The 25,001-nt window shown below is 46.1% G+C and overlaps 3 protein-coding genes across 5 annotated transcripts; all 3 read left to right on the top strand.

Moving 5' to 3' along the window:
• Positions 1–1,633: 1,633 nt before the first annotated feature.
• Positions 1,634–5,452, top strand: s1pr5b (sphingosine-1-phosphate receptor 5b). The gene is made up of 2 exons (XM_051111688.1): positions 1,634–1,980; positions 3,493–5,452. The coding sequence occupies exon 2, from the start codon at positions 3,703–3,705 to the stop codon at positions 4,840–4,842; it is 1,140 nt and encodes a 379-aa protein (XP_050967645.1). The 5' UTR covers positions 1,634–1,980; positions 3,493–3,702; the 3' UTR covers positions 4,843–5,452.
• A 2,343-nt stretch (positions 5,453–7,795) lies between these two features.
• keap1b (kelch-like ECH-associated protein 1b) lies at positions 7,796–17,132 on the top strand. Of its 3 annotated transcripts, none has more exons than XM_051112399.1 (7): positions 7,796–8,072; positions 9,524–10,445; positions 10,522–10,767; positions 12,201–12,877; positions 14,216–14,421; positions 14,782–14,958; positions 15,964–17,132. In XM_051112399.1, exons 2-7 carry the CDS (start codon positions 10,134–10,136, stop codon positions 16,125–16,127), a joined length of 1,782 nt encoding a protein of 593 aa, XP_050968356.1. In that variant the 5' UTR covers positions 7,796–8,072; positions 9,524–10,133; the 3' UTR covers positions 16,128–17,132. The 3 variants fall into 3 exon arrangements, with proteins under 3 accessions (XP_050968356.1, XP_050968357.1, XP_050968358.1); XM_051112400.1 differs by lacking the exon at positions 7,796–8,072 and adding an exon at positions 8,120–8,172; XM_051112401.1 differs by lacking the exon at positions 7,796–8,072 and adding an exon at positions 8,209–8,746.
• Positions 17,133–17,769: 637 nt separating this feature from the next.
• On the top strand, positions 17,770–23,078 carry si:zfos-323e3.4 (volume-regulated anion channel subunit LRRC8E). The gene is made up of 3 exons (XM_051112398.1): positions 17,770–18,010; positions 18,457–18,605; positions 19,667–23,078. Exons 2-3 carry the CDS (start codon positions 18,465–18,467, stop codon positions 21,947–21,949), a joined length of 2,424 nt encoding a protein of 807 aa, XP_050968355.1. The 5' UTR covers positions 17,770–18,010; positions 18,457–18,464; the 3' UTR covers positions 21,950–23,078.
• Positions 23,079–25,001: the final 1,923 nt, after the last annotated feature.

Below are 25,001 nucleotides of genomic sequence, written 5' to 3'. Positions count from 1 at the left end.
CGTGTGTTCGTGAGTGAATGTATTCGCTGGAGTCTGGACTATGTTTAGCTGACGGTACTACAGATTTCTTTTTACATCATCTGAATGCGTAAGACGCTCTGACTCTGAAACAAGCAGGTCAACATACAACGTGGCAACGACTGCAGAAAGACAGGAAACAAGCTCGTCGCTCTCACCGCAATATTAATAAAGCCCTGCGACCGCAGCAGAGCCGCGACATGAGCGACAAACAGCCTCTTCTGACACCTGCCAATCTCATCGCATTTCTCTCACGAAAAATACACAAGACCCTTTGTTTTGCTGCTGTTTTCCTTTTGCGCTGGTGCTGCAGCGATGTCATATTTCAACAATATATTCATAATGGACCGCCATTAAAAAATAGCAAAATACTGCAAAACTCATGTTGAGGATCACGTGTAGGACTACGGCGTGTGCCCGTACAGAACATTTTCAGAGAGAAATAAAAGGAATGCAAAACCGAAAAACCGCAATTCGCAAGTGCGTATTGAACCGTGGATGTCGTACCTTTTACTTACTTCTATAAGTGAAATTATATATCATTATGTAATATTTACTTAATTGCTCTTATGAACGTTAAATTCGATGGTACGTAGATTGTACAGAGCGGTAGCAGTAAAGTTTACTTGTGTTAAAATGTGTCAGTGGAAATTGTTACAAAGGTTTTTTTTTTAAGCAAATCCAACAAGTTATTTTTTTTTTCAGTGTATTTTAATTTATTTTTTTTCACATCCAAAACTTTATTTTAAGTTCAAAATTGTAATATATTTAGGCTGTTGTGCTACTATTTATTTTTATTTTTTTAATGAAGTTGTAAAGCTCTTTTGAAACAATCTGTATGGTACAAAGCACAATATTAACAAAGCTGATGTCTGGACTGGAATGTTGATGCATGCAAATAGTAATGCAGAGAAGGACGTTGCGGCCCATTTTGTTCTCATTTCAGAGAGACTAGGAAGGATAAATGTGACCTCAAAGGTCAAGCTGGACGACCCGTCTGACCTCTGACCTCTTTATCAGACGGCAGAACAGCATCTAACGGACGGTTACACAGACGACTGCCAGACAGAGCTCGTTCAAGTCGAATATTCATGCTAAAAACTACGCCAATAAACAAACGCGCTCTCGCGTTTCATTCCCAGATAAAGCGGAGAACCAGTTTTACTGCAGATGCTCTGCAGGATCTGCCCAGAGTTAAGCCGGATCAGATTTTCTGTGTCAACTGTTTGATCTGTAACGTCTGTCAGCTGAACCGATGCTCAGTGTTTGTTTTACTCCAGCGTTTCTCGTGTCGGCAGCGTCTGACGCGTCACGGGAGCTTCCAGCGGCGCACACTCACGCGGTTCAAAGTCAGTCAGTAGGTGCGCAGGTGTGTGAACAGGAAGCTCAGACATGCGGTCGGGCAGGTCGGTGGGCAGTAACAGTAACTCTGATACCTGAGGCAGAACATGAGAAGACAAGTCTGAGCTCGAATCTGATCCAACGACAGATTTAAGCTCATCTCGTTTGATTGAACCTGCATTCGGTTCAGTCACACGCGCTGACGTCACCAAAACCGCAGAGAGCCTCGCCGCGCTCTGGAACGGTATTCGCACTGCTGGATGTTTACAGATCATCCACTGTGCTGTGTGAACTAATTACCAGTGAACAATAATGTGACTTCTATGGAAAGAGCCATACTGCAATCATATTATGGCCCACTAAAACCAACAAACATGCAAGTGTTAAAACCTCAACCACTGCAGGTCTGGAGGAGAGAGAGCTAGTGAGTGAGCGAGTGAGTGAGCGAGAGAGAGTTTAAAAAAAGAGAGAGAGAGCGAGTGGGCGAGCGAGCGAGTTCTCTGTAAGCGCGTCTCCATTCGTGTGCAGCTCCTCTGTAGTTTCATGTTGAGTCGTGTTTGTTTCTTCCACTGAAGTTTTCATGCCACAGCAGAAGATCACTGACACACAAAACTAGAAACGGTAAGAGATTTCTAACCCTTCTGAAACATAATTACTCATGTTAAATTGTTATGAATAATGAGGCGCTCTACAGGCTCAGATTCTATAGAGGAGATCAATGTGTGTGTGTGTGTGTTTGCTTCTGTCTTTACTCATTCCAGTTTGAGCTGAATGTTTTATTTTATTGTTTAATTAAACCAGGACGATACAGATGCTCTATATATGCTTCTAGCTAAGTGTAATTCTAACGTGTGTCTCTGGTTAAGATTTAACCAAGAACCAAAGACCAGTTTAGAACGCAGTAAATTAAACACACACAGAAAATAACCATGAGCCCAATTTAGTAGTATTTGTCTGATTTTAGCGACGCTTTATGAAGTTTCTTAAGCATGTGAAAATGTGAACGAATCAAAGGTCAATAAGGCTTCACTTAACACGACTTATTAGTTAACATAAACTTACAATGAAAATACTTCTAAAGCATTTATTAATCTTAGTTAATGCTATTTTCAACTAACATTAACAAAGGTTAATAAATACTGTAATAAATGTATTGCTCATTGTTAGTTAGGGTTAATGTTAATGTTAACGGCTAAGACATTATTATGCATATTTCAATGAATTGATTATGTCTAAATTAATGCATTTTCTAAGCATCATTGTACAAATGCAAATCTACAGAATTTGCTAGAGCGCTTTCATTTACTGGAAGAAGGTCTGATCGGCTGAGCTCCAAACAGACATCAATCTTCCACATACACGCTCCTCTAATGTAACACGATACAGTTAAATGTTAACATGTGTCTGAATAGAGCCCCAGAATTCCTTGGTTCGACATCATTGACGTGTGTCTGAAAGTGAAAAAGTATGAAAAACTAAAGATTTCTGCTCATGAAATGAATCAGACTGACTGAATTTCACTAAATGTGATCAAATTCAAAGAGCAGCGGTTGACGAATGTAAAGTGACTCAGACGACAAGGGACAGTTCACCCAAAAATGAAAATTTGCTGCTAATTTACTCACTCTCAGGCCATCCAAGTTTGTTTCTTCAGCAGAACAGTAAAGAAGAATATTATCCGACACTTTGAGAGTCAAAAAAGCACATCAGGGAACACAGAATGAACAGCCGTGGCTCACGGCGACGTATCGAGGTCTTATGAAGCCGAGCGATTGATCTGTGCAACGAACTGAACGTTATTTACAACGTTACTGCCTGTAATCCATACGCTCGGTTCGCTTCACAAGACCTCAATATGTCGTCAGGAGCCACGGCTGTTCATTCTGTGTTGCCTGATATGCTTTTTTTGACTCTCAGAGTGTCTTATTTATTATTCTACTCAGTAAAAAAGTCATGGCCTGAGAGTGAGTAAATTACCAGCAAATTTTCATTTTTGAGTCACGAACCCTTTGACATAGGTGGCATGAAAAACAGTGGCTGCTAGTCAAAGTGAAAGTTCAGATGTCCGCACAGCAGCAGGAGAAAGTGAAGTTTGGTTGGTTCGCTGACCTGATGATGCTCTTGTGTTCTCAGGACTGAAGCGATGGGCCCAAACGAAGCCGTTCTGCCACCCAGTGTCCGCTCAACCTTCAATGGCACGATCAGCCCGTACAAAGCAACTCTCGTTCCGCTTTTTGACGCCCGTGTTCTCGCCGCTGAGGAAGACTGAGAGCAAAAAGACATTTTTTCTGGTGAACCAGGGTGGCGCTTCACTGCGGTCTGGCCGTGACCACCAGCGCAGGGATGGCCAACGCGTCCTCGGTCGCCCTCACGAGCGCCTACGAGGACTACCACTGCAACGAAATCCTTCAGCTGCACTATAACTACACTGGCAAACTGGAGCAGGACCGATACAAAGACAGACTGAAACCGGAAGCCGTCGTCTTCCTCTTCATCTGCCTCCTGATCGTCGTGGAGAACTCCATCGTCCTCATGACCATCTGGAGGAACAAGAAGTTCCACATGCCCATGTACTACCTGCTGGGCAACCTGACGCTCTCGGACCTGCTGGCCGGTTTCACCTACATGCTGAACATCGCGCTGTCGGGCCCGTACACGCTGAAGCTGACGCCGCTGCTGTGGTTTCTGAGGGAAGGCGGCGTGTTCATCACGCTGGCGGCGTCCGTCATCAGCCTGCTGGCCATCGCCATCGAGCGCTACTTCACCATGCTCAACACCAAGCCGTACCACCGCGCCAAACGCAACCGCATGTTCGCTCTGATCGCGGCCAGCTGGGCGCTGTCGCTGTTGCTGGGCGCCCTGCCCGTTATGGGATGGAACTGTGTGCATGACCTGCCCAACTGCTCCACCGTGCTGCCGCTCTACGCCAAGAGCTACATCTTCTTCTGCGTGTTCGTGTTCATGGCCGTCCTGCTGGCCATCGTCCTGCTGTACGGACGCATCTTTCACTTCGTCAAGTCCAACACGCAGAACCCGGTGTGCGTGCAGCGCAAACCCTACGGCCTTCGCTCGCGGAAGTACATGGCGCTGCTGAAGACGGTCACCATCGTGCTGGGGGTGTTCATCCTGTGCTGGATGCCGCTGTTCGTGCTCCTGCTGATGGACTTCATGTGTCCCGTGAAGGAGTGTCCCATCCTCTTCAAGGCCGATTACTTCCTGGGCGTGGCCATGATCAATTCTTTCATCAACCCCGTCATTTACACGCTGACGAGCAGAGACATGCGCCGGGGCTTCCTGAAGCTGCTCTGCTGCCCCTGCCTGATGACCAAGGACGGGCGCATCAAGAAGATCGGCATTCGCATCAGCCTCACGAAGACGGACGCGACCCGGCACGGACTGGAGACGACCATCTCGTCGGGCAACGGCACCACCTTACCCGTCAAATCCATCTATCCCAAACTCAAGCTGTCCGTCGTCGCGTAAGCCCTCTCCTGACCGTACGCGTTCGGCGCGTGACCCCGAACGCATTTAAGACTCTTTCGCGCGGACCGAAAGAGAAACGTGAAATTTCAAATGTGACAGTCGCTTTATGGCAAAGTTCGCTACACGGACCTGAATACTTGCTGTCCTGGGCAGAAAGACTTTTTCAGCATTTTAACGTTCAGTCCTTTACATATGAACTGAGTTAAACACTCAGAATGACAGAGACTCAGATATCGGTTCATCAGTCGCTATCGGTTTGAGATCTGAATGCATGCAAAGGCTTCAAACAAACATGTCGTACGCTGCACCGAACAGCAGACGGCCTGTTACAGCGACCTTGAGCTCGGAAAAGGCGCTTAACAAATAAAACTGTTATTGTTATTATATATGACAATATACTCCTGTCATTTCTGCTACTGCTAAATGCACACCAAACCTCCACAGATAAAAGAAGCAACATGAAGAACATCGCTGTAGATATTCCACTCCTGTGCTCTTATCGAATGTTAAACTGTGAGCATCTCTTCACACAGAAGCATATTTAAGGTGTCTGTAGTAAATGCTTGACATGCATTTTTACAAGCTTTTGTAAAAACTGATTGATATTAAATTATTTTCTTACATGATATTAAATATTTTTGAAGATAACTGAGACACAGTGCAGTCTGTCATTCTGTCCCGACATTGAGTCACACGATTGAGGGCGACAGCGAAACTGATTTGGTGAGAGTTTAGGGATAGAAAACAGCATCAGTTCACTTCAACGATAATAAAACATAAACGTGTGTGTGTAGGGATGAATATGGAACCTCCATTCCATAAAGGTTTCTTTATACTGAAAAAAAGTTCTTTTGCTGCCGTCAGTGTGAGAGGGCTGTTAAAACCACGTTCTTCGTGAACTTAACGGGTTTAAATCATTCTAGAGGTATTCACACTGAAGATGCTTTAGGGTCACGCCGTCATTTCGTGCGTAGCGTGTCCGGCGTGCTGGCAGTGCCGAGATGTGACCGCGCTGGATTGACGCCGCTGGCGGTGCTGCATGTAGGCAGGCTGCGGTTCACATCTGTGGGAGTTTGCAGAGGGGCTGCTCTACTTGCACACTAACATGGAAACACTGTTCAGCTCAGCTTTCCCCTGTTTACCGTAAACACACACTGCCATCACGTGCACACACACACACACACACACCACATGCTTCAGAGAGCCGTATACACCAAACCACAAGCCCTGGGTGCTGCTCACTAAGCCATTGCCATGAAACAGACGTGTGTATCACACACACACACACACACACACACACACACACTGTCTCACTTCTGCCACCATTTGCCAGAATTGAAGCTTTAGACCATTATTAATAGAAGTGAAACTATGATTATCAGGGCGATTGGTTAAATGTGACTCAGAGGTTTTTTAAGTTTAAAGTTGTCAAGATTACTGGAGATACTGCGAACGTCCTGTTTCCACCGTTGCCCATTTTAATGTCTGGTTTAGGTTCAAGGCTTCACTCATTATTCTGATCAAAATAGGCTCATAAATGTCTATGTCCACTGGGGGAATAATAGATAGACTGGTTGAAAATTAAAGATAGATAAACAATAGACATTTACTGTAGTAAACTGCAGTAACAGCAGTTCTAAAAAACGAAACAGCACGTGCCAGTCAATTTCTGCCAAGAGTCACAGCATGAAAACCCGCTGCACTAACAGAAGATGTGTAAGAGTGTGGGAATTAGCAACTACTGACAAATCACTCCGTTTACAAATAACCGGTATATACACAAAAGAACAGTCTGACAGTTTGATGACAAACGGATTTTCTTACCGCGGTGTTTTATTGACGTGTAGCGACACCTGCTGCCCGCGCTCTGAACTGCTGCATCACACACACATACACACATATACACACACACACATACACATACACACACATATACACACACACACACACACACACACATACACATACACACACACACACACACACACACACACACACACACACACACACACACACACATACACACACACACACACACACACACACATACACACATACACACATACACACACACACACACACACACACACACATATACACACACACATACACACACACACACATACACATATACACACACACACACACACACACACACACACACACACATATACACACACACATACACACACACACACACATATACACACACACATACACACACACACACACACACACATATACACACACACACACACACACACACACACACACACATATACACACACACACACACACACACACACGAATTCTGCCTTGCTGCTTAATGTCCTGAAACAGTTAAATATGTTTTTAAATCACAATGCATTTAAATGAAATCTTCGCCTACTGATATATTTGTACCGGGTTTTCTCCCAACGCATAAACGAATATAGGGTACGTTGTTCAAACACAAAAGCAATATACATCCAACAACCTAACCTAGCTGGAGATTTGACTAACTAAATCACGTTTACCCCTCTCATCATTTATTTATTTATTTATTTATTTTATTTCATTTTTTCTAGAAAAGCTGACCTTTTTACTTATCGAAGATAAGTTCTGTTGCGTACCATTTCCAAATTATAGCAGAACGAAGTGAAGAGAGGTGAATGCGGATATTAGTGCACCTGAAATACGTGCACAGGTCGTGCAAGAGTAAAATCTAGAATAAATGCATTTGATTTGTGAACCAAATTCAAAAGTGACGTTTTAATCTCTAATGGTAATGCATGGAAAAGCTCCTAATAGCGCTAATATGTGGGGGGCGTGGCGGGACAGCCAGTCAATCTACTCCACAGCCAATCACGGCCTCCTCCTTGATCGGGCCCGGGGCTTCGGCCCCGCCTAGCCCAATGGTTAATGCGGCCCTGACCGTCAGCCCTGAGTCTGCCCCATGATGATGATGATGATGATGATGTTTAAAAATCAGACACTGACACTGACAGACTCTGTCTGTGTTTCAGTTTCTTCTAAAATATACATAACATTCTTCATCCCTATAATTAGAGTTAATACACTGGTCTTCTTCAAGAGGTGAAAGAAGCAAGAAGACTCGATCCTGCGCAGACGAGCGCTAATTATGATCGATCCATCGATCCACTGGCGTCTGAGCGGTGTTTGCGCGTGCACGGGGGTTCGGGAGCGCGCGTGTCTCTGCTGTGCTTAGTCACGCTGAGTTTCTGCTTTCTGTGAGTATGAAACACACACACACACACACACAGATAAGTAGATAAGTACACACACACACACACACACACACACACACACCGTGAGCCGCTGCGATGATCTGTAAGTGTTTTCATAAGCGACTTTGTTTACTGTGTTTGTACTGTGATTGAAACCGTTTTATTTCAGGTCACTTTTACAGCTTCTGGTTTATTGAGTTGCTGAAGGACAGTGATGGTGTTTATGATGATGATGATGATGATGATGATGATGATGATGGCGATGATGGCGTGTTTCGTTATAAATGAGGATCAGATCGTTGTGAATTTAGGTCATACTGAGAGATATTATCAGTGTATCGCAGCCTGCTGTAAATGCATCTTGAGCAGGAATAATAACAGTAATAACACACTTTTACACTACAGTCGTCTTCGCATACTCCGCATGTTTACAAGTGCTGAGGTTTGTGACCGTGTGGAAACGACAGTGTATTTGATTAATAATTGAAACACAAGGGGGGTTTGGAACGGAACGGTTTAAACATCGACTGCAGCTTCAGTCAGAGTTCATTTCGGCGCTCTACATTCGCTCCTCGCGCCGCGGCGCCGCTCTGTGTGCGACCGCCTTTGATCTGCCGGAGGCCGGATAGAGTTTAAACTCCAGCCCGGGGATTTCAGGCCTCTCAGACCTCAAACATGTAAATATTCCAGACTTATACTTGCACTTTGTGATTTTAGTATTATTTTGTATACTGAAAATATGTAAGAGGGATTATAAACAACACATGAATTTAGAGCCTTTATTAAACCGTTATTTAACCTTTATTAAACCGATCGTGACATTTCCGATTAAATGTATTGATTTTGGGTTAGAAATGTCACACTAAACAATTTCACGCGCTAAATAATCGTAAACTTTAGTTTAAGTCTGTCCTGATCTCTGAACGTTCTCTGCAGTTCTGTAAAGTTTGTCATTTATGCAGCTGCTGTTTACCTGCACACACACACACACACACACACACACACACACACACACACACACACACACACACACACACACACACAGGACACTGACTGATCTTCAGTGAATCTAGTGAGTCTGTTCTAATTGGTCAAACAGTAAAAAGGTCATTGTTAATATATGAACATTAACTTTTGATCAGGAGCAAAAACCCTTCCAGTATCTGTAGTTGTTCATGTCAAAGGCCGTGAGTCCGATAAAACCGCAGGTTATGTGACGCCCTCATTCACACTTTAATCTTTTATTCTGTTTATTTTAGTAGGGGACTAGTGTGTGCCGTGCTGGTCTGAGCGCACGGGATCGGTCTCGGTCTCGGCAATCAGTGAGCCGAATCAGTCGTTTGTTGTTTTGTTCGCAGGACATTGAGATGAGTTTGTTTTGCTGCTGTAGTTGTGATTACGATTGCTGTGTTTCATTTCATTTGGTTAAAATGTCTCTGTGTTTTTTTTCTCAGGACTCAGACTTAAACTGCTGAGACGAGACCGAAGGACGCGCGTGGTTCCTGCCGTACCGCCGTCTGACCGGCCTCTCGTGGGTCTCTATCTGACACTGAAAGATACTTCACAAACAAGAGACGTCCAACCTTCGGGTTCAGATGCTGGTTTGAGACTGGTGTATCTTCCCAGTGAAGCCAACCCTGCTGAGAAAGACAGTGTCGCTTCACATGTTAAATGCTCTAGAAGTTTCTCCTCCCCTTGAGGAAGAGACACAAATATGTGAAGACAGACCGGTTGGATTTTTCTCAGCTGACGGGAGTGTTTGTCTCTGCGCTCTTCCTGGTTCGTGAATAAACTGGTGATGGTGAAGCGTCTTAGCGGATTCCCCTGTCGACTGAAACCCATCGCGTACGAAATGGAGAAGGCTGACGCGCGTGGAGGGCTGTGATCGGCAAACGGGCGACCATGAGTTCTGGGCGCGTCGCTTTATAACAGCACGTCTGAGCCGAAAGAGCCGCAGGTGGAAGAGCGTCCCGTCACACAGCGCCAAACTCAGCCGTCTCCCTCGGACGGCGTTCTCCCGCGCTGGCGAGCGAGGATGCGTGCGCCGAGCCGCGGCCGGTGAGCATGTACGCGGCGTCCGGTATGACGGAATGTAAGGCCGAGGTCACGCCGTCGGCGCGGAACGGCCACCGCGTGTTCAGCTACACGCTGGAGAGCCACACGGCGGCCGCCTTCACCATCATGAACGAGCTGCGTCTGGAGCGACAGCTGTGCGACGTCACGCTGAGGGTCAAATACAACGAGCTGGAGGCCGTGGACTTCGTGGCTCACAAGGTGGTGTTGGCGTCGTCCTCGCCCGTGTTTCGCGCCATGTTCACCAACGGCCTGAAGGAGTGCGGGATGGAGGTGGTGCCCATCGAGGGGATCCACCCCAAGGTAGGAGGGTCTCGGGGTCAGAGTTCAGGAGGTGTCAGCGACGGCTCTTTCTGATGCTGTGTCTGTTTGTTCTCAGGTCATGGGGCGGCTCATCGAGTTCGCGTACACCGCCAGCATCTCCGTGGGCGAGAAGTGCGTGATTCACGTGATGAACGGGGCCGTCATGTACCAGATCGACAGCGTGGTCAAGGCCTGCTGCGACTTCCTCGTGCAGCAGCTCGACCCGAGCAACGCCATCGGCATCGCCAACTTCGCCGAGCAGATCGGCTGCACGGAGCTTCATCAGAAGGCCAGAGAATACATCTACATGAACTTCAGTCAGGTCAGTCACACGCGTCTTCCTGTTCGCCGGACGGCTGTCGATCGCCCGCACCAAAACCCAGAGCTACTGCACGATTCATCGAAATAAAACTGAAATTTGACTTAGTGTGACTATCGTAAATAAATAATACACGTGCTGCGTGTTTCAGAGTCAAGCGCGTCGCTGTGCGCGTCTGCACGGCAGCGGCTGACGATCGGGTGTTTTCAGCAAATGATCAACACGCTTTAATATGAGCGAAAGGTGCACTAACCAAACTAAAAACAGCTTTACTGACTCTCTGCAGTCTTCCACCAAAATAAACGTTGATAGTTTAACATTTGAAAATGAAGAAATTAAGACAGTCTTAAAGGATTACTCCACTTCCAAAATAAACATTTCCTGATCATTTATTCACCCCCATTGTCATCCAAGATGTTCATGTCTTTCTTTCTTCAACTGCAAAGAAATTACGTTTTTCGAGGAAAACATTCCAGGATTTTTCTCCATATAGTGAACATCAATGGTGCTCAACAAATTGAAGGTTAAAAATGCAGCTTCAAAGCGCTCTACACGATCCCAGCTGAGGAAAAAGGGATTTATCATTAAAAAAAAAAAATAATAGTGCACTCCTGTTCAAGACAGTTAGGGTATGTCGAAAAACTCCCATCTTATTTTCTCAGTCCAACTTCAAAATCATCCTACATCGACATACCGTAACTGTCTTGAACAGGAGTGCACAGAGTACGCATGCGCATCGACGAGCATTTGAGGTTAAGAAGTGTACGAATACAATTCTTTTTTTTAAATAAAATGACAGATCGTTTCGCTAGAGAAGACCCTTTTTCCTCGGCTTGAAACTGCATTTTTAACCTTCAGTACCTTCAAGCACCACTGACGTTCACTATATGGAGAAAAATCCTGGAACGTTTGTCCAAAAAACGCGATTTCTTTGCGCTGAAGAAAGAACAACATGAACATCTTGGATGATGTACATTATCAGGAAATTTTTATTCTGGAAGTGCAGCAATCCTTTAATTTAAAACAAAACTATTGTTGTCATTACATCATTGTTCTTGAATACCTGATTTGACCCATTCACTGTGAAATATTACAATAGTAATCATTTTAATAATTTCTTATGTAGTCATTATTTTATATCCGTATTAATACATATGGCATTTTTTGCTCGATTGTGCAGCACGGCAAACCCGTTTTGTTTTGTTTAAATGGCAGAAATGAGTAAATCAGTGCTGTGTCCGATTCTCCAGTAGATCAACATGATCCTCAGGTCAATAGGACGCCGACCGTTATTAGTCTCATCGCTTCCACAGGAAACAGATCCCGCCAATCTTTAATGGGGTCACATACGTTTAGTCATCGTATTCATCGTATCCTGACGTTTGTTGTGTGCACCGTCATTAAGTGTTTTGATGCCGAATCTGTCTGTCTCTCAGGTGGCCACGCAGGAGGAGTTCTTCAACCTGTCTCACTGCCAGCTGGTGACGCTGATCAGCCGCGACGAGCTGAACGTGCGCTGCGAGTCCGAGGTGTTTCACGCGTGCGTGGCGTGGGTTCAGTACGACCGCGAGAACCGCCGGCCCTACGTCCAGGCGCTGCTGCAGGCCGTCCGCTGCCACTCGCTCACGCCGCATTTCCTGCAGCGGCAGCTCGAGCACTTCGAGTGGGACGCCCAGAGCAAAGACTACCTGTCCCAGATCTTCCAGGACCTCACGCTGCACAAGCCCACCAAAGTCATTCCCTGCCGGACGCCCAAAGTGCCGCAGCTCATCTACACGGCCGGCGGCTATTTCCGCCAGTCGCTCAGCTACCTGGAGGCGTTCAACCCCTGCACGGGCGCGTGGCTGCGGCTGGCCGATCTGCAGGTGCCCCGCAGCGGGCTGGCGGCCTGCGTCATCAGCGGCCTGCTGTACGCGGTGGGCGGCAGGAACAACGCTCCGGACGGAAACATGGACTCCAACATGCTGGACTGTTACAACCCCATGAACAACTGCTGGCTGCCCTGCGCGCCCATGAGCGTCCCGCGCAACCGCATCGGCGTGGGCGTCATCGACTGCATGATCTACGCGGTGGGCGGCTCGCACGGCTGCGTCCATCACAACAGCGTGGAGAGGTGAGGCGAAGCCCATTTCACACGCATCATCGTTGATGTTTGATGATGTGTTTTATAACCGGCGTCACTTTGCAGCAGGTAGATCGCAGCTGATTATCATCCCCAACGATTATCTAGACTGCAGTGAACGCTACTTTTCCGTGCCACTGTTTTATAATGAGCTGAAAATATTCAGAGCTCATAATAACAAAAAGAATCTCTAACACTGTGTTTTGCTCCATTGCTTTGGAAAAGCATCTGCCCAATCAAACTAAAATCGAAACTAGCATGGATTTGTGTGCTTATCGAATCAAAAGACTGATTTAATGAAATATATAGTCTGATGTTCTGCATGTTTAAGCATAGCTCTGATTATTTACACACGTACGGCTCGCGATCCGGCGATTAATGTGCATTTGGGAAAAATTCAGAAAGCATGTACTCTTCGTTTGAAACCAATCAGGCGGCACGCACACGTGCTGATGATAACGTGCACGCGAACCCAATTCGCTCGTTTAGTCTGACGTCACGCGCCACCGCTTCCGTGTCCGAACGCTCTGTCGGACGCCAGGAGGAAACAACGAACAGTGCTAATATGGGCTTGTTGAGTGACGACGTAATGCGTCCATTGAGCGCACCAAGGATTATAATTCTTTGTTTAGTATTATATCGCATCGTGAGTGTATAATTAGTATCATTTGTTGTTTTTTCATTTCATCTGACAGAGCGTTAGGACCTGGAAGTCACGGTAGAGGTGACGCTTGACGTCAGACTTAAGAAGCGAATACACTCACAATGTGATATAATACGACCAAGAAAAGAGAGCCAGACAAGGAAAATATACATAAAAAATATTTGTGTTTGGAATGCTGTGAGCACAGAGACTGTAGTGTACACCCATAACGTTCAGCCTAAATGTTTCATACGAATAAACAGTGCTCATAAACGGCTGGACTCGGAAACAGCGTTCGCTGGGACGCATTGCGTCATCGCTTAACAAGAGAATCGCAGTAAGCGCAGCACATTTTGGGCTTAAATGATCAGACGCATCATTTTCACCTGATTTTCATGTCATGATGTTCTTTTCATGCCAGACACTGGAAAACACCTAAAAGCTTTTGCGAGCGTACAGCACTGATCTCTGTGACGTTTATGGAGATTAGTGATGAATAACAGATGACAAAAAATATTCTGAGCAGGAAGTGGAAAGCGCTATTAATAACACATAAACACTGAACTTTGGAGTGAGTCACTGGAGTTATGACGACTCGTCCGTCCGTCGGTCGGGTGAGTTTCAGGTAAATCAGTGACGGCTCTGTTGTGGCGGTGCGTGATGATGCGGTTGTGATGTGTGTTCAGGTATGATCCGGAGAGGGACTGCTGGCAGCTGGTGGCGCCCATGCTGACGCGGCGTATCGGGGTGGGCGTGGCCGTGATCAACCGGCTGCTGTACGCGGTGGGCGGCTTCGACGGGACGCACCGGCTGAGCTCCGCCGAATGCTACAACCCCGAGAGAGACGAGTGGAGGAGCATAGCGTCCATGAACACGGTCCGCAGCGGCGCAGGTCAGGTCGCACGCCACACCGTAAAGAAATAATTCATGTAAAAATCTCAATCCTTTACTTTCCTCACGTCGCTCCAAACCGGTGTGACGTTCATTCTTCCTTGAGAGCAGCGAATAAGAGCATGAACACTTCAGTCTGATCTGTTCCTCGGAGCTCTCCAGGTGTTGCTGCTGTTTCTGAAGAACATTCTTGGTTTTTCTGACACTAGGTTAAACATTAATGATCAGATGTAGATCATTAATCACATCTGTTTGTTCTATGATGTTCCAACAGCAGGAAGTAGCAGGATCAAAGGTGTCTGTTCTTTGATTTGTTGATGTGTCACGCTGTAAAGCTGAGCATCATGTGATGTGTGTTCAGGCGTGTGCGCTCTGGGGAACTACATCTACGTGATGGGCGGATACGACGGCACCAACCAGCTGAACAGCGTGGAGCGATACGACGTGGAAACGGACAGCTGGAGTTTCATCGCGTCCATGAGGCACCGACGCAGCGCGCTGGGAGTGACGACGCACCACGGACGCATTTACGTGCTGGGTACGACCTCGCATTTCACAGTCGGAACGGACCCCGTTTATGGAATGGCTGTAATCAGGGTTATGATATGATACATTTATGATACAATCAGGGTTATGATACAACACCTTTTAGAATGCGTAATGCAGTAAAACACATGACAGACCTTCACACATTATACTGAATTTTAGTTGTGGTTACAGTTATTTATTTATTTATTTATTTTTACCTTTATTTATATACCGCCTTTAACAATACAGAATTGTGACAAGGCGGCTGTACAGTATTCAATAGGAAATAGTACATCAACAATGCAAAGGGCAACAGTAAACACTCAATTTTCGGGTAAAGGTAGTTAATCAAATACAACAAAATAAAATACAATATTGTGTGAAGATAAAGTGTAGATAAAGTGTCCCTGATTCTGAAAAGATTTAATGCATTACAACGTGTATTAAGAATTTTTTTTTTGTGATCAACATTTTATTGTCTTTAGATTAACAGAAGAACATCCATTCGAACAAACAAACAAACAGGGAAAAGGGGAGCAACAGACATATCAGTAATTTTACAACCTGAAAGAAAAAAAACCTTTATATGGTCATTCCTTTATATAGTCTAAAATGTTGGACGAAAAACATTGCCATGCATCAATGGTACTAGGTTTAGCCTTGTTAATTCGTGCTGTTGTACATTCACAAGTCACTATTTTAAGGAGGCTATGAATCCAAAATGTTTTTGCACACATGTGCGGAGTAAACCAGTTTTGTGTGATTGCATTCTTTGCAGCTGTAAAACCAGCAAACAACATTTTGTTCTTTAGTGTACTTATACAGTACAGAGTTAGAATCGTCATTGAGAAGACATAGACCAGGATTAGACACATAATCAACTATTTTTTTTGATGCAATATACATTAAGGTTTTAATTCAGGTGCTACTGAAATGCTCATGACTGAACCAGTGATGATTATTAAAGCAAAGTATTCAGAGACATCGCTTGGTTTGTTTGTCTGTCTGTCTGTAGGCGGGTATGATGGGACCACGTTCCTGGACAGCGTGGAGTGTTATGACCCGGAAACGGACACGTGGACCGAGGTCACCAACATGACGTCGGGCCGCAGCGGCGTCGGAGTGGCGGTGACCATGGAGCCGTGCCAAAAAGGCATAAGCCCGTGTCAGAAACGCTAGAAACACGCCTCCGTCTGTCTGTCTGTCTGTCTGTCTGTCTGTCTGTGCTCATTACAGATCTGTGCGTCTCTCTCTCACAGCTGGTGTCATTAGCGCACAATAAATCTGTTGTCCTGATGATCGTCAGTCTCAGTGCACGTGAGGACAGGAGCGCTCTGAATCTCCTGCCTCCTTTTGTTTGTATTTTTGTCTCGTGGGGTCGAGCCGAGTGAAGGTTAACAATCGAGCAGCAGAACTTCTGTCAGCCGCGTCCACACGGGATGTCCGGAAAAAGCCGACGGTCGCGTGGACGTCTACCTCCCTCCTGAGCCCAATAAAGTGCCATGACCCGCCGCGTCAGTACGTCTGCCGGACTCGATCCGCAGCCCGATCGCTCGCCGCACGGACCGAGACGGCCGAAGCCCGAACGAACAGACGCGTCCTCTCCAAACCACTGTTCGGTGTAGTTTGGCTCCGATTAAGCTGTTCTGATGATTTTGTATTTTTACGCGAGATGTCGATCAAACTGATGGAGCTGATTTTGTTTGAAAAGAACTAAAGATCCGCCTCTGAGCTTCTGGAGATGTACAGACGTACAAGATCATTTTTACTAACGAAATGAGATGTGAAGCCTTTCCAGATTTATCTAACCGTATTCCAGCCTACAAAGGCATTTGATGCCAACTCTGTTTTTGCTCAAATGAAAGATGATTTTCACAGGCTGATGAAATGATGTATTTGTAAAACCAATTTAAGCTGCTTTTCCAGGGATTTTGTACATTGGTATTGCATGAAGTCTGTTTTTTCTTTTATTTATTTGAAAAATTGTCCCTTTGCTCCTGTTGATTGTCAGTGGACTCGGGCTGGTTTTTACAAATTAAGCTTTTGTTTGAAAAGGGATGCGTTTTTCCTTTTAATCATTCGAAATTAAGCATAAAGGGTTATTTAAAGTCTGCTTTGTAAATTTTACAGCAACGAATACATTGTACAAACGTTGTATATTAAAGGAATATGTTTCTTGCAGTAGTTTGTGTTGATTTGTGAGGAGATTCGCGCGGTGGCGCCAAAACACAGCAAAAACAGATGTAAAAACATAATATTAGCACTAATAATAGATGAGTCAATCTTAGGTTACAAACAACACCCAGCGATTCAACCTCAAGAGTTTGAGTAGAGGAAAGCGAGTCTGTGATGTGTCCGATGAAGAACTAATAAGGAGGATAAAATGTTCACATAAGTGATATTTCACTATATTAGAGATGTGGCGCTCAGAACAGTTTATACTGTGTGTGTGTGTATACTAGTTTTTGCTACATTGTGGGGACCAAATGTCCCCACAAGGATAGTAAAACCTGAAATTTTTGACGGCCCCCACAATGTTAAAAAATGATTAAAAATAGTAAATGGTGTTTATCTGAAAGTGTAACGATGCAGACATGTTTTCTGTGAGGGCTAGGTTTAGGGTTAGGGTTGGGTTAGGGGACAGACAATATCGTTTGGTCAGTATAAAATCTATAGAAGTCTATGGAAAGTCCCCACAACTCACAAAAACAAACGCGTGTGTGTTTGAATTGTTTATTTAATCTGACGGCTGTTCGCGCGCGCACTAAACATTTCACAACGGAATGTCAATCCGGCGAAAAGTGACAGTGAAATATGGATCTGATGCAGGGCTGTTTAATTGCCTTCAGATGAAGTTTATAGTGATTGTTACCGTTGACGGCTCGTCTCATCTCTGACTCACTCAGTTCTCATGAACAAACTTGTTCTGGGAGGCGCTTGAACGGCCGCCCTCAAACTGTTGCTGTCCGAAGGGTTTGAGTCGCCGGACAGAGTCTGATTTCAGCTCCGAACCGGTGCAGATGCGAACGCGCTCGTGAATGTGCCGAGAAACGGACGCGCAGGTGAGTTAAACTTGACCTCAATTCAGTCGAACTCGATTCGGCGGCTTTCCTTGCACAGTTACGACTTGGTTTTATATCGATTTCACATACAAGTCTGTAAATTACCAGCAGTACTGGAATATGAACACATGTATCCACGGTTTTATGATGGTGAACGTCGTTATTGTCAGTCTCACATTGAGATGGTGAAGTCAACACTGAGAAACAACCACTAATGCGCCTGTTTTCATTCTGATAGTTACAGTGTTGCAGAAACTCATGAAAGTGTCACATGGTCCTGAGTTCAGTAATAACGCAGATGAATAAAACCAGTGTCATACAAATAATGTTCATTACACATGGCTGATCAGGTTCATAATGTCAACATTAGGCAAAGCATTAGAAGTACTCTGCTTTTTGACAGTTTCCTAATATTTTAGACTGAATCGGTCCTTCTCCTCTGGCAGGTGCGAAGATGATTCCTGTGAACGAGTTCCGGAACATTACGTCCGAGCAGAACCCGCAGTTCCGGGTCCTGAAGCCCTGGTGGGACGTCCTGTCTGAGTATCTGGGCATCGCTATGCTGATGATCGGAGTGTTTGGCTGCACGCTTCAGGTGGGACATCGGACCGATCCAGACACGGGAGCTTTATGGGTCATCGTGATATAACGGCACTTACATCAGATTGACCGAGACCTCAGATATGAGTCAATACAAAACCTTGTGTACGGAGACTGTTAATCAGTGACTGAAAAATGATTCACGTCAAAATGAAAATTGTGTCATCATTTACTCAGCTTTATGTCATTTTCTGTACGATTTTCTTCCTCTCCTTAAATACAAGAGGAAACGTTTTGAAAAACCGCTGAGCTGCGTTTTACCATTCAATGAAAGTAGACAGTGATTTTTACTGCCACACTCCACAACAAACACCATCAAAGTATCATAAAGGCATAAAAACCGCCGTCCATATGACTCACACGCTCTGTGCGAGGAACGGGTTGAAATTATTTAGGTTTTCATATAAATTCTTTCCCTTTACTGCAGCTTTCAGTCTTCACTAACACCGCGTGCAGACGTAAATGACATGAGGGGGAGAACTGTCATTTTTGTCTGAACCATTCTTTGAAAAGGACATATTTTGTGTGTTGCTGTTGTGGACAGTCATTGCGTTCGCCAGTGTGTTTTTGGCACTGATTCACATATCAGAAAACATCTCCTTCCACTATCAGTCCTGCCTGGTGCAGATGCACATACATGTACATGTAAAACATATACATGTAAAAACTGCAGTGGGGTTGTGCTGGCGAATCAATCTTTAGTCAAATTTTCAAAGGACAGAAAAATTCCCTAACCCTAATCCAAATCCACTCGGCTCAGCGCTCTGCGGCGGCACGTGAACGGGCATGAGCTTCCGATCAGGAATGTGTGCAATAAAGAGACGTGATGAGGCAAGAGCCATAGAGCTGATTAGATAGCGCGTCTCTGCGGCGTGTTTGCCATCAGGCTCCCGTTGCGATCTGCCTCCGATCTCCCTTTCATTTGCCGCCGGCTACGACCCGTCGCCACCGCCAGAAACACGCGGTTGTTTGTAGTGTAAATGTTCATTAGAGGATTGTGATGTTTCATGTGTCATCATCATCACTGATGCTTAGACAATCTCCATCTCTCCTCAGCTGACTCAGGACAAGATATCCTGCCTGCCAAACCGATTCACGGATCTCTCCGGCGGAGACAGAGACTGCAGTCACCTGCGGCAGAACAGGGACAACGAGAGTCTGTGGGAGTTCGCCATCACCAAACATCTCGGTCCAAACATCGTGGAGGTGTTCGGCAGGAAGAACGGCCTCGACATCCACCAGTACGAGTTTGTCAACCACTTCTGCTACGAACGGGCCGTGCACTGGTACGGCAAGTACTTCCCCTACCTGGTGGTCATCCACAGCATGATCTTCATGGTGGCCAGCAGCTTCTGGTTCAAGTTCCCGGGGACGTCGTCCAAGATCGAGCTGTTCGTCATCATACTGGGGAAATGCTTCGACTCTCCCTGGACCACGAGAGCCATCAGCGAAGTGTACGAAGAAAGACGAGAGGAGAGAATGGTCATCTGGAGAAAGAATACGATGACCAAATCGGCCGCGGACCGCGCAGACGCCGACGCCGACGCCGCGTCTCCGGTCCGATCTTCCATAAAGTCCGGCTCGGACCAGAAATCGGCAGAACCGCAGCCGTCGCTCTTGGATAAAAAAGAGGGCGAGCAGGCCAAGGCCCTGTTCGAGAAAGTCAAGAAGTTTCGGACACACGTCGAGGAGGCGGATCTGCTCTACTTCATGTACGTGCTGCAGACGGTGCTGAAAGTCTTCAAGTTCGCTCTCATCACCGTCTACAGCATCGTGCTGGTCCCAAACATTCAGATCGTGGTGATGTGCTCGGTGCCTCCGGATCTGACGGGCTTCAGCGCGTTCTGCTGCAACTACAATAAAGCGCATCTGTTCTCCAAACTGGCGTATTGTTACATATGCTTCGTCGGGGTGTACGGACTGCTGTGCATCTATTCGCTGTACTGGCTGTTTCATCGACCGCTCAAAGAGTACTCCTTTGAGGCGGTTCGCTTGGAGACGGGAATAAACGACATCCCGGATGTCAAGAACGATTTCGCGTTTCTCCTGCACCTCAGCGACCAGTACGACGCCCTGTACTCCAAGCGCTTCGCCGTCTTCCTGTCCGAGGTGAGCGAGGGCCGCTTACGGCAGCTGAACCTCAACCACGAGTGGACGAGCGATAAGCTTCGGGCTCGCCTGGCGCGCAACGCCAGCGAGAGGCTGGAGCTCCACCTGTTCATGCTGCCGGGGCTGCCGGACACCGTCTTCGAGATTTCCGAGGTCGAATCGCTGAAACTGGAACTGATAAGTAACGTCACGGTCCCCGGAACCGTAACGCAGCTCACGGCCTTACAGGAGATCGTGCTGATCCACAGTCCGGCCAAGCTGCAGCTGGCGGCCCTCAATCATCTGCGCGAGAACCTGAAAGTCCTGCGTCTGGCCTTCGAGAGCCCGGACCAGGTGCCGCTGTGGATGTACACCCTGCAGAGCCTGGAGGAGCTTCACCTGAGCGGCCCTCTGAGCGGCGAGCTCTCCCGCGCCACGTCCCTGGACACTTTACGCGAGCTGAAGAACCTGCGCGTGCTGACGTTGCGCAGCAGGCTGACCAAGATCCCGCCCGGCGTGGTGGACGTTTCCGGTCAGCTCCTGCGGCTTTGCGTCCACAACGAGGGGACCAGGCTTCAGGTGTTCAGCAGCCTGAAGAAGCTGGTCAACCTGGCCGCGCTGGAGCTGACGGGCTGCGGCCTCGAGCGGATCCCCAGCGCCGTCTTCAGCCTCTCCCACCTGCAGGAGCTGGACCTTCGAGAGAACCGGCTCACCACCGTCGAAGAAATCTTGAGTCTGCAGCACTGTCGCCGTCTGACCACCCTCAAACTCTGGCACAACGGCATCTCCTACATCCCCGAGCACATCAGCAAACTCCGCGCCCTGGAGACGCTGGACGGCAGCTGGAACAAGATCCGCAGGCTTCCGCCTCGCCTCTGTTACTGCACCAAACTCCGACACCTGGACCTCTCGCACAACCAGCTGGCGTCTCTGCCCTCGGAGATCGGCATCCTTCAGTGTCTGCAGTTCCTCTCGGTGGCCTTCAATTCGCTGGAGAGTCTCCCTGAGGAGCTGTTCTCCTGTAAGAGGCTGAAGGTCCTGGCGCTGGGGAATAACAGCATTTCCACGCTGTCCCCGCGGGTCGGGAATCTGGCTCAGCTGGTTCGGCTGGAGCTGAAGGGAAACCGGCTGGAGTCTCTGCCCGCCGAGATCGCCGACTGTCCCTCGCTCAAACTGGCCGCTCTGATCGTGGAGGACAGTCTGACGGACCTTCTGCCTCCGGACGTCAAAGACAGAATGAAGCACAGATAATCACAGCACTCTCACGGTCTTATTTTTAATAGAGTATGCTTTGGACAAATCGTAGCTGATTTACTGAATGAGATCGATAATATCAGCGCAATAACGTAGACTGATTACAGGAATTATAATTGTCAGTTACACAAGCACAATCCACACACGAGGTGGGTCCCGTGACGCCTGTTGCGTTTATGGTGTGAACTTTCACCCGACAGACTTGATAGACCAGATCACCGTCTGAGACGGGGTGGCCGGTCCGGTTCCTGGACAGACACCTTCAGTTCCAACAACTGTCAAGTGTTCCTGAAGATTTTAATTAGGTGCTTCAGGTGTGTGCAGAAAGACAGATCTCCAGGATTGAGCACCACAGAATTGATTATGATGTTCACGTGCAGACGCAATATGTTAACACGCAGCAGTCGGATTCTCCGGGTAAATCGCATTTTCTTCATAGGGGATTCATTTTTCACAGTAACTTAGCCCCGGTAAAGACAGCTCTACTGTGATTGATGGTTTATGCTTTGGTTAAAGCCATCAGCACTTCATATTTTGTCAGTAATTGTGTTTAACAGGGGAATTCCTGATCTACAAATGATTCTGCAAAGAAATCTTCACCAATCGGTGAATCATGTGAAGCAATAGAGCCTTTTAACTCCACCCACTCCCACGAAGCACTGCGAATGACGTAATAGTGTCTCTACGCCCTTCGTACATATATACGCTTATTTTGCAATAAACAAAATACGTTGCTTATACATGTGTGATAATATCTTGAAATCAGTAGTTGTGTAATAGTGTTTAAATTGTCATTCACAGTGGTTCATGGGATTGTAGTTCTTTCCCTCATTAAAGTCATTAAATACACAGTTTTGATCCTTTTTTGTACTCATTAGTTTCAAATCAAGGTTTGTCATGTTGTGATTCACCTCGTAGCTGGTTGGTTTAGTTGACGACTAGACTCTTTGATGAAGACTTTTTAAAAATCCCTGTGGGAAAAACTGATGGGAGCAGCACTTCCAAACCCGAAGCCGCTGTAAAGTGAGCCGGCACTAACACACGCCGAACTGAAACTGACGTGAGAACAGATGAGCTGAGGCCGTGTCTCTTTAACAACTGTTTCTGTAGTATTTTTTTCTCAGTAGCATTTAGACTCAGATGTTTATCTGCTCAAGTAAATTCACTCAGATGTTTAATCAGTAACACTTGAGTAAATCTGATTAGAAATGAATGCAGCTTTTCTCCACAACGACAGCAGACAGAACTCTCAAAGAAACGCAGTGCTTTACAATGAAGCTTCTGTGTGTTGTTTCATGACGATGGGTGCGGCTGAGCAAGTGGAAATTTCCACAGGTGTGTGTGTGTGTGTGTGTGGAGCTTTACCTTTATACCTGTTAACATTCCTTTTCATCTGTTGAAGCACACAATTAGAAAACTTTGCTCGTGGATGTTCAGTTCGACCAACCACCTGAGCTGTGAATGTCATGTGACCACTGACTCTTGAGCTGCAGGAAATGATGTCATGACAACACCGATTGGCTGACGGCAACAACACACACACACACACACACACACAGTCCCAAAGCCTTCACTAGTGATGATCCTGAGCTGTGACGTCACATTCACATCTACCAGAATGTAATGAAGTAGTTGTGTCTGAATGTTATAAGCAAAGATAATACTTGTTAGAATATTCATACCACTTTTAGATATTTTAAATCATTTTAAATTAAATGTCTACCAGCAGAAGCTAACTTGACTAACTAGCGACTCCCTCTGCTGGCAGATCAGCCGAATCACTGTGTGGGCTTTGATGGATAACCGCTCTGACCTTCACCTGCCTGATGTTCTTTGCATGTTCTTGGTGAAACAGAGAGAATTAGCAGAAGTCTCTATAGGTAACTCACGTGTTTTCGAAACTCACAGGCAGCGTTAGATCTGCATCTGTGAACTAAACCGTGGATTGTTTTGACTTCATTCAATGATTATATTTAGCAAAATTCATGAAGTCAGTAAAATAATTTCACCACTGAAAGGCTGCATTACTTTTCTTAGTAGCAAGACTGTGGATGTCTTGACATTTCTGCTGAAGATGGTTGGAAATGGGCATACGGTATGATGCAAATGAGAAATTAAATGAAGAAGACAGAGTTGAGTAGCACTGATATATTCCCACATTTGTGCTGGTCTGTCAGTATGTTTACAGATGAATTTGTTCCATGGATGCGTAGACACTAGTTTTTATTATACAGTATTACTTCGCAAGTTTCTCCAGTAACAAGAAATCATTCTTTTTTCAATAATACTTCAAAATAAATAAATGACACAAAAAAATCAGGCCTCCACAACACACCTTCAACACGGGACTGACTAGAACCGAGTGTTTGTGAAACTAGATTGAGAGTAGATTAAGAGTCTGCTCCATTTAAACTTCAGTCTGAGGATGATTCACTCGCTGAACTGAACGTGGACTTTGTCCAGCGATCTCAAACTCTGTTATACTAGTTGGCACGATTTAACGTGTAACAGGCGTTTGATTGATCCTGTATCGGTGCAGAGGAGTCCGAATTCAGGAAGCAACTGATGGCATTACAGACAAACTGGCCCAAAACCCTCGACTGCATGCGGCAGATACACGAACGCCCTGCTGCAGGACGAAAGAGGGATCCTGAGAGTTTGGCCTGAATGCAGTGAGCGAACAAAACCACCATTGTGTCTGCGTCCTCTCTGAGTTGTAAAACCCCTTTAGAAAAGCAGAGTTTCTGTTCAAAGCGAAGCTCTGTGACAGCACAATGTTTGCCTTGTACAGTCGCACACATTCCTGTCGGGTAATCGAGCCGTTCAGGGTCACCTTGAGCTCATACGGACACTGGCGCATCTCCCGGAAGAACGTGGTCTATTCAGTGTCAAATTTGACTGTATGTTTGTAGTTAGTGGTAATGTTTGTTTGTTCGTTCACAAATGCTGTGTAAATGCAAGTAGTTTGTTCTTAAACTGTTCAGAGGAGTCACATCAGAAATAAAATCTGAAAGAAAAGATGCCTGCCTAATGTTTTATTTGTTTTGAT

The sequence above is a fragment of the Labeo rohita genome, chromosome 6 (genome assembly GCF_022985175.1).
Source record: "Labeo rohita strain BAU-BD-2019 chromosome 6, IGBB_LRoh.1.0, whole genome shotgun sequence".
NCBI lineage: Eukaryota > Metazoa > Chordata > Actinopteri > Cypriniformes > Cyprinidae > Labeo > Labeo rohita.
Note: the sequence above shows the minus strand (reverse complement) of the source record. Positions and strands in the feature narration are given on the sequence as shown.

Excerpts from the sequence above, each read along its gene's own strand:
- s1pr5b (XM_051111688.1), top strand. The coding sequence starts at position 3,703 with ATGGCCAACGCGTCCTCGGTCGCCCTCACGAGCGCCTACGAGGACTAC.
- keap1b (XM_051112399.1), top strand. The coding sequence starts at position 10,134 with ATGTACGCGGCGTCCGGTATGACGGAATGTAAGGCCGAGGTCACGCCG. Across the intron at positions 14,422-14,781 it reads CACGGTCCGCAGCGGCGCAG|GCGTGTGCGCTCTGGGGAAC; the intron begins GTCAGGTCGCAC and ends ATGTGTGTTCAG. Across the intron at positions 14,959-15,963 it reads CGGACGCATTTACGTGCTGG|GCGGGTATGATGGGACCACG; the intron begins GTACGACCTCGC and ends GTCTGTCTGTAG.
- si:zfos-323e3.4 (XM_051112398.1), top strand. The coding sequence starts at position 18,465 with ATGATTCCTGTGAACGAGTTCCGGAACATTACGTCCGAGCAGAACCCG. Across the intron at positions 18,606-19,666 it reads TGTTTGGCTGCACGCTTCAG|CTGACTCAGGACAAGATATC; the intron begins GTGGGACATCGG and ends ATCTCTCCTCAG.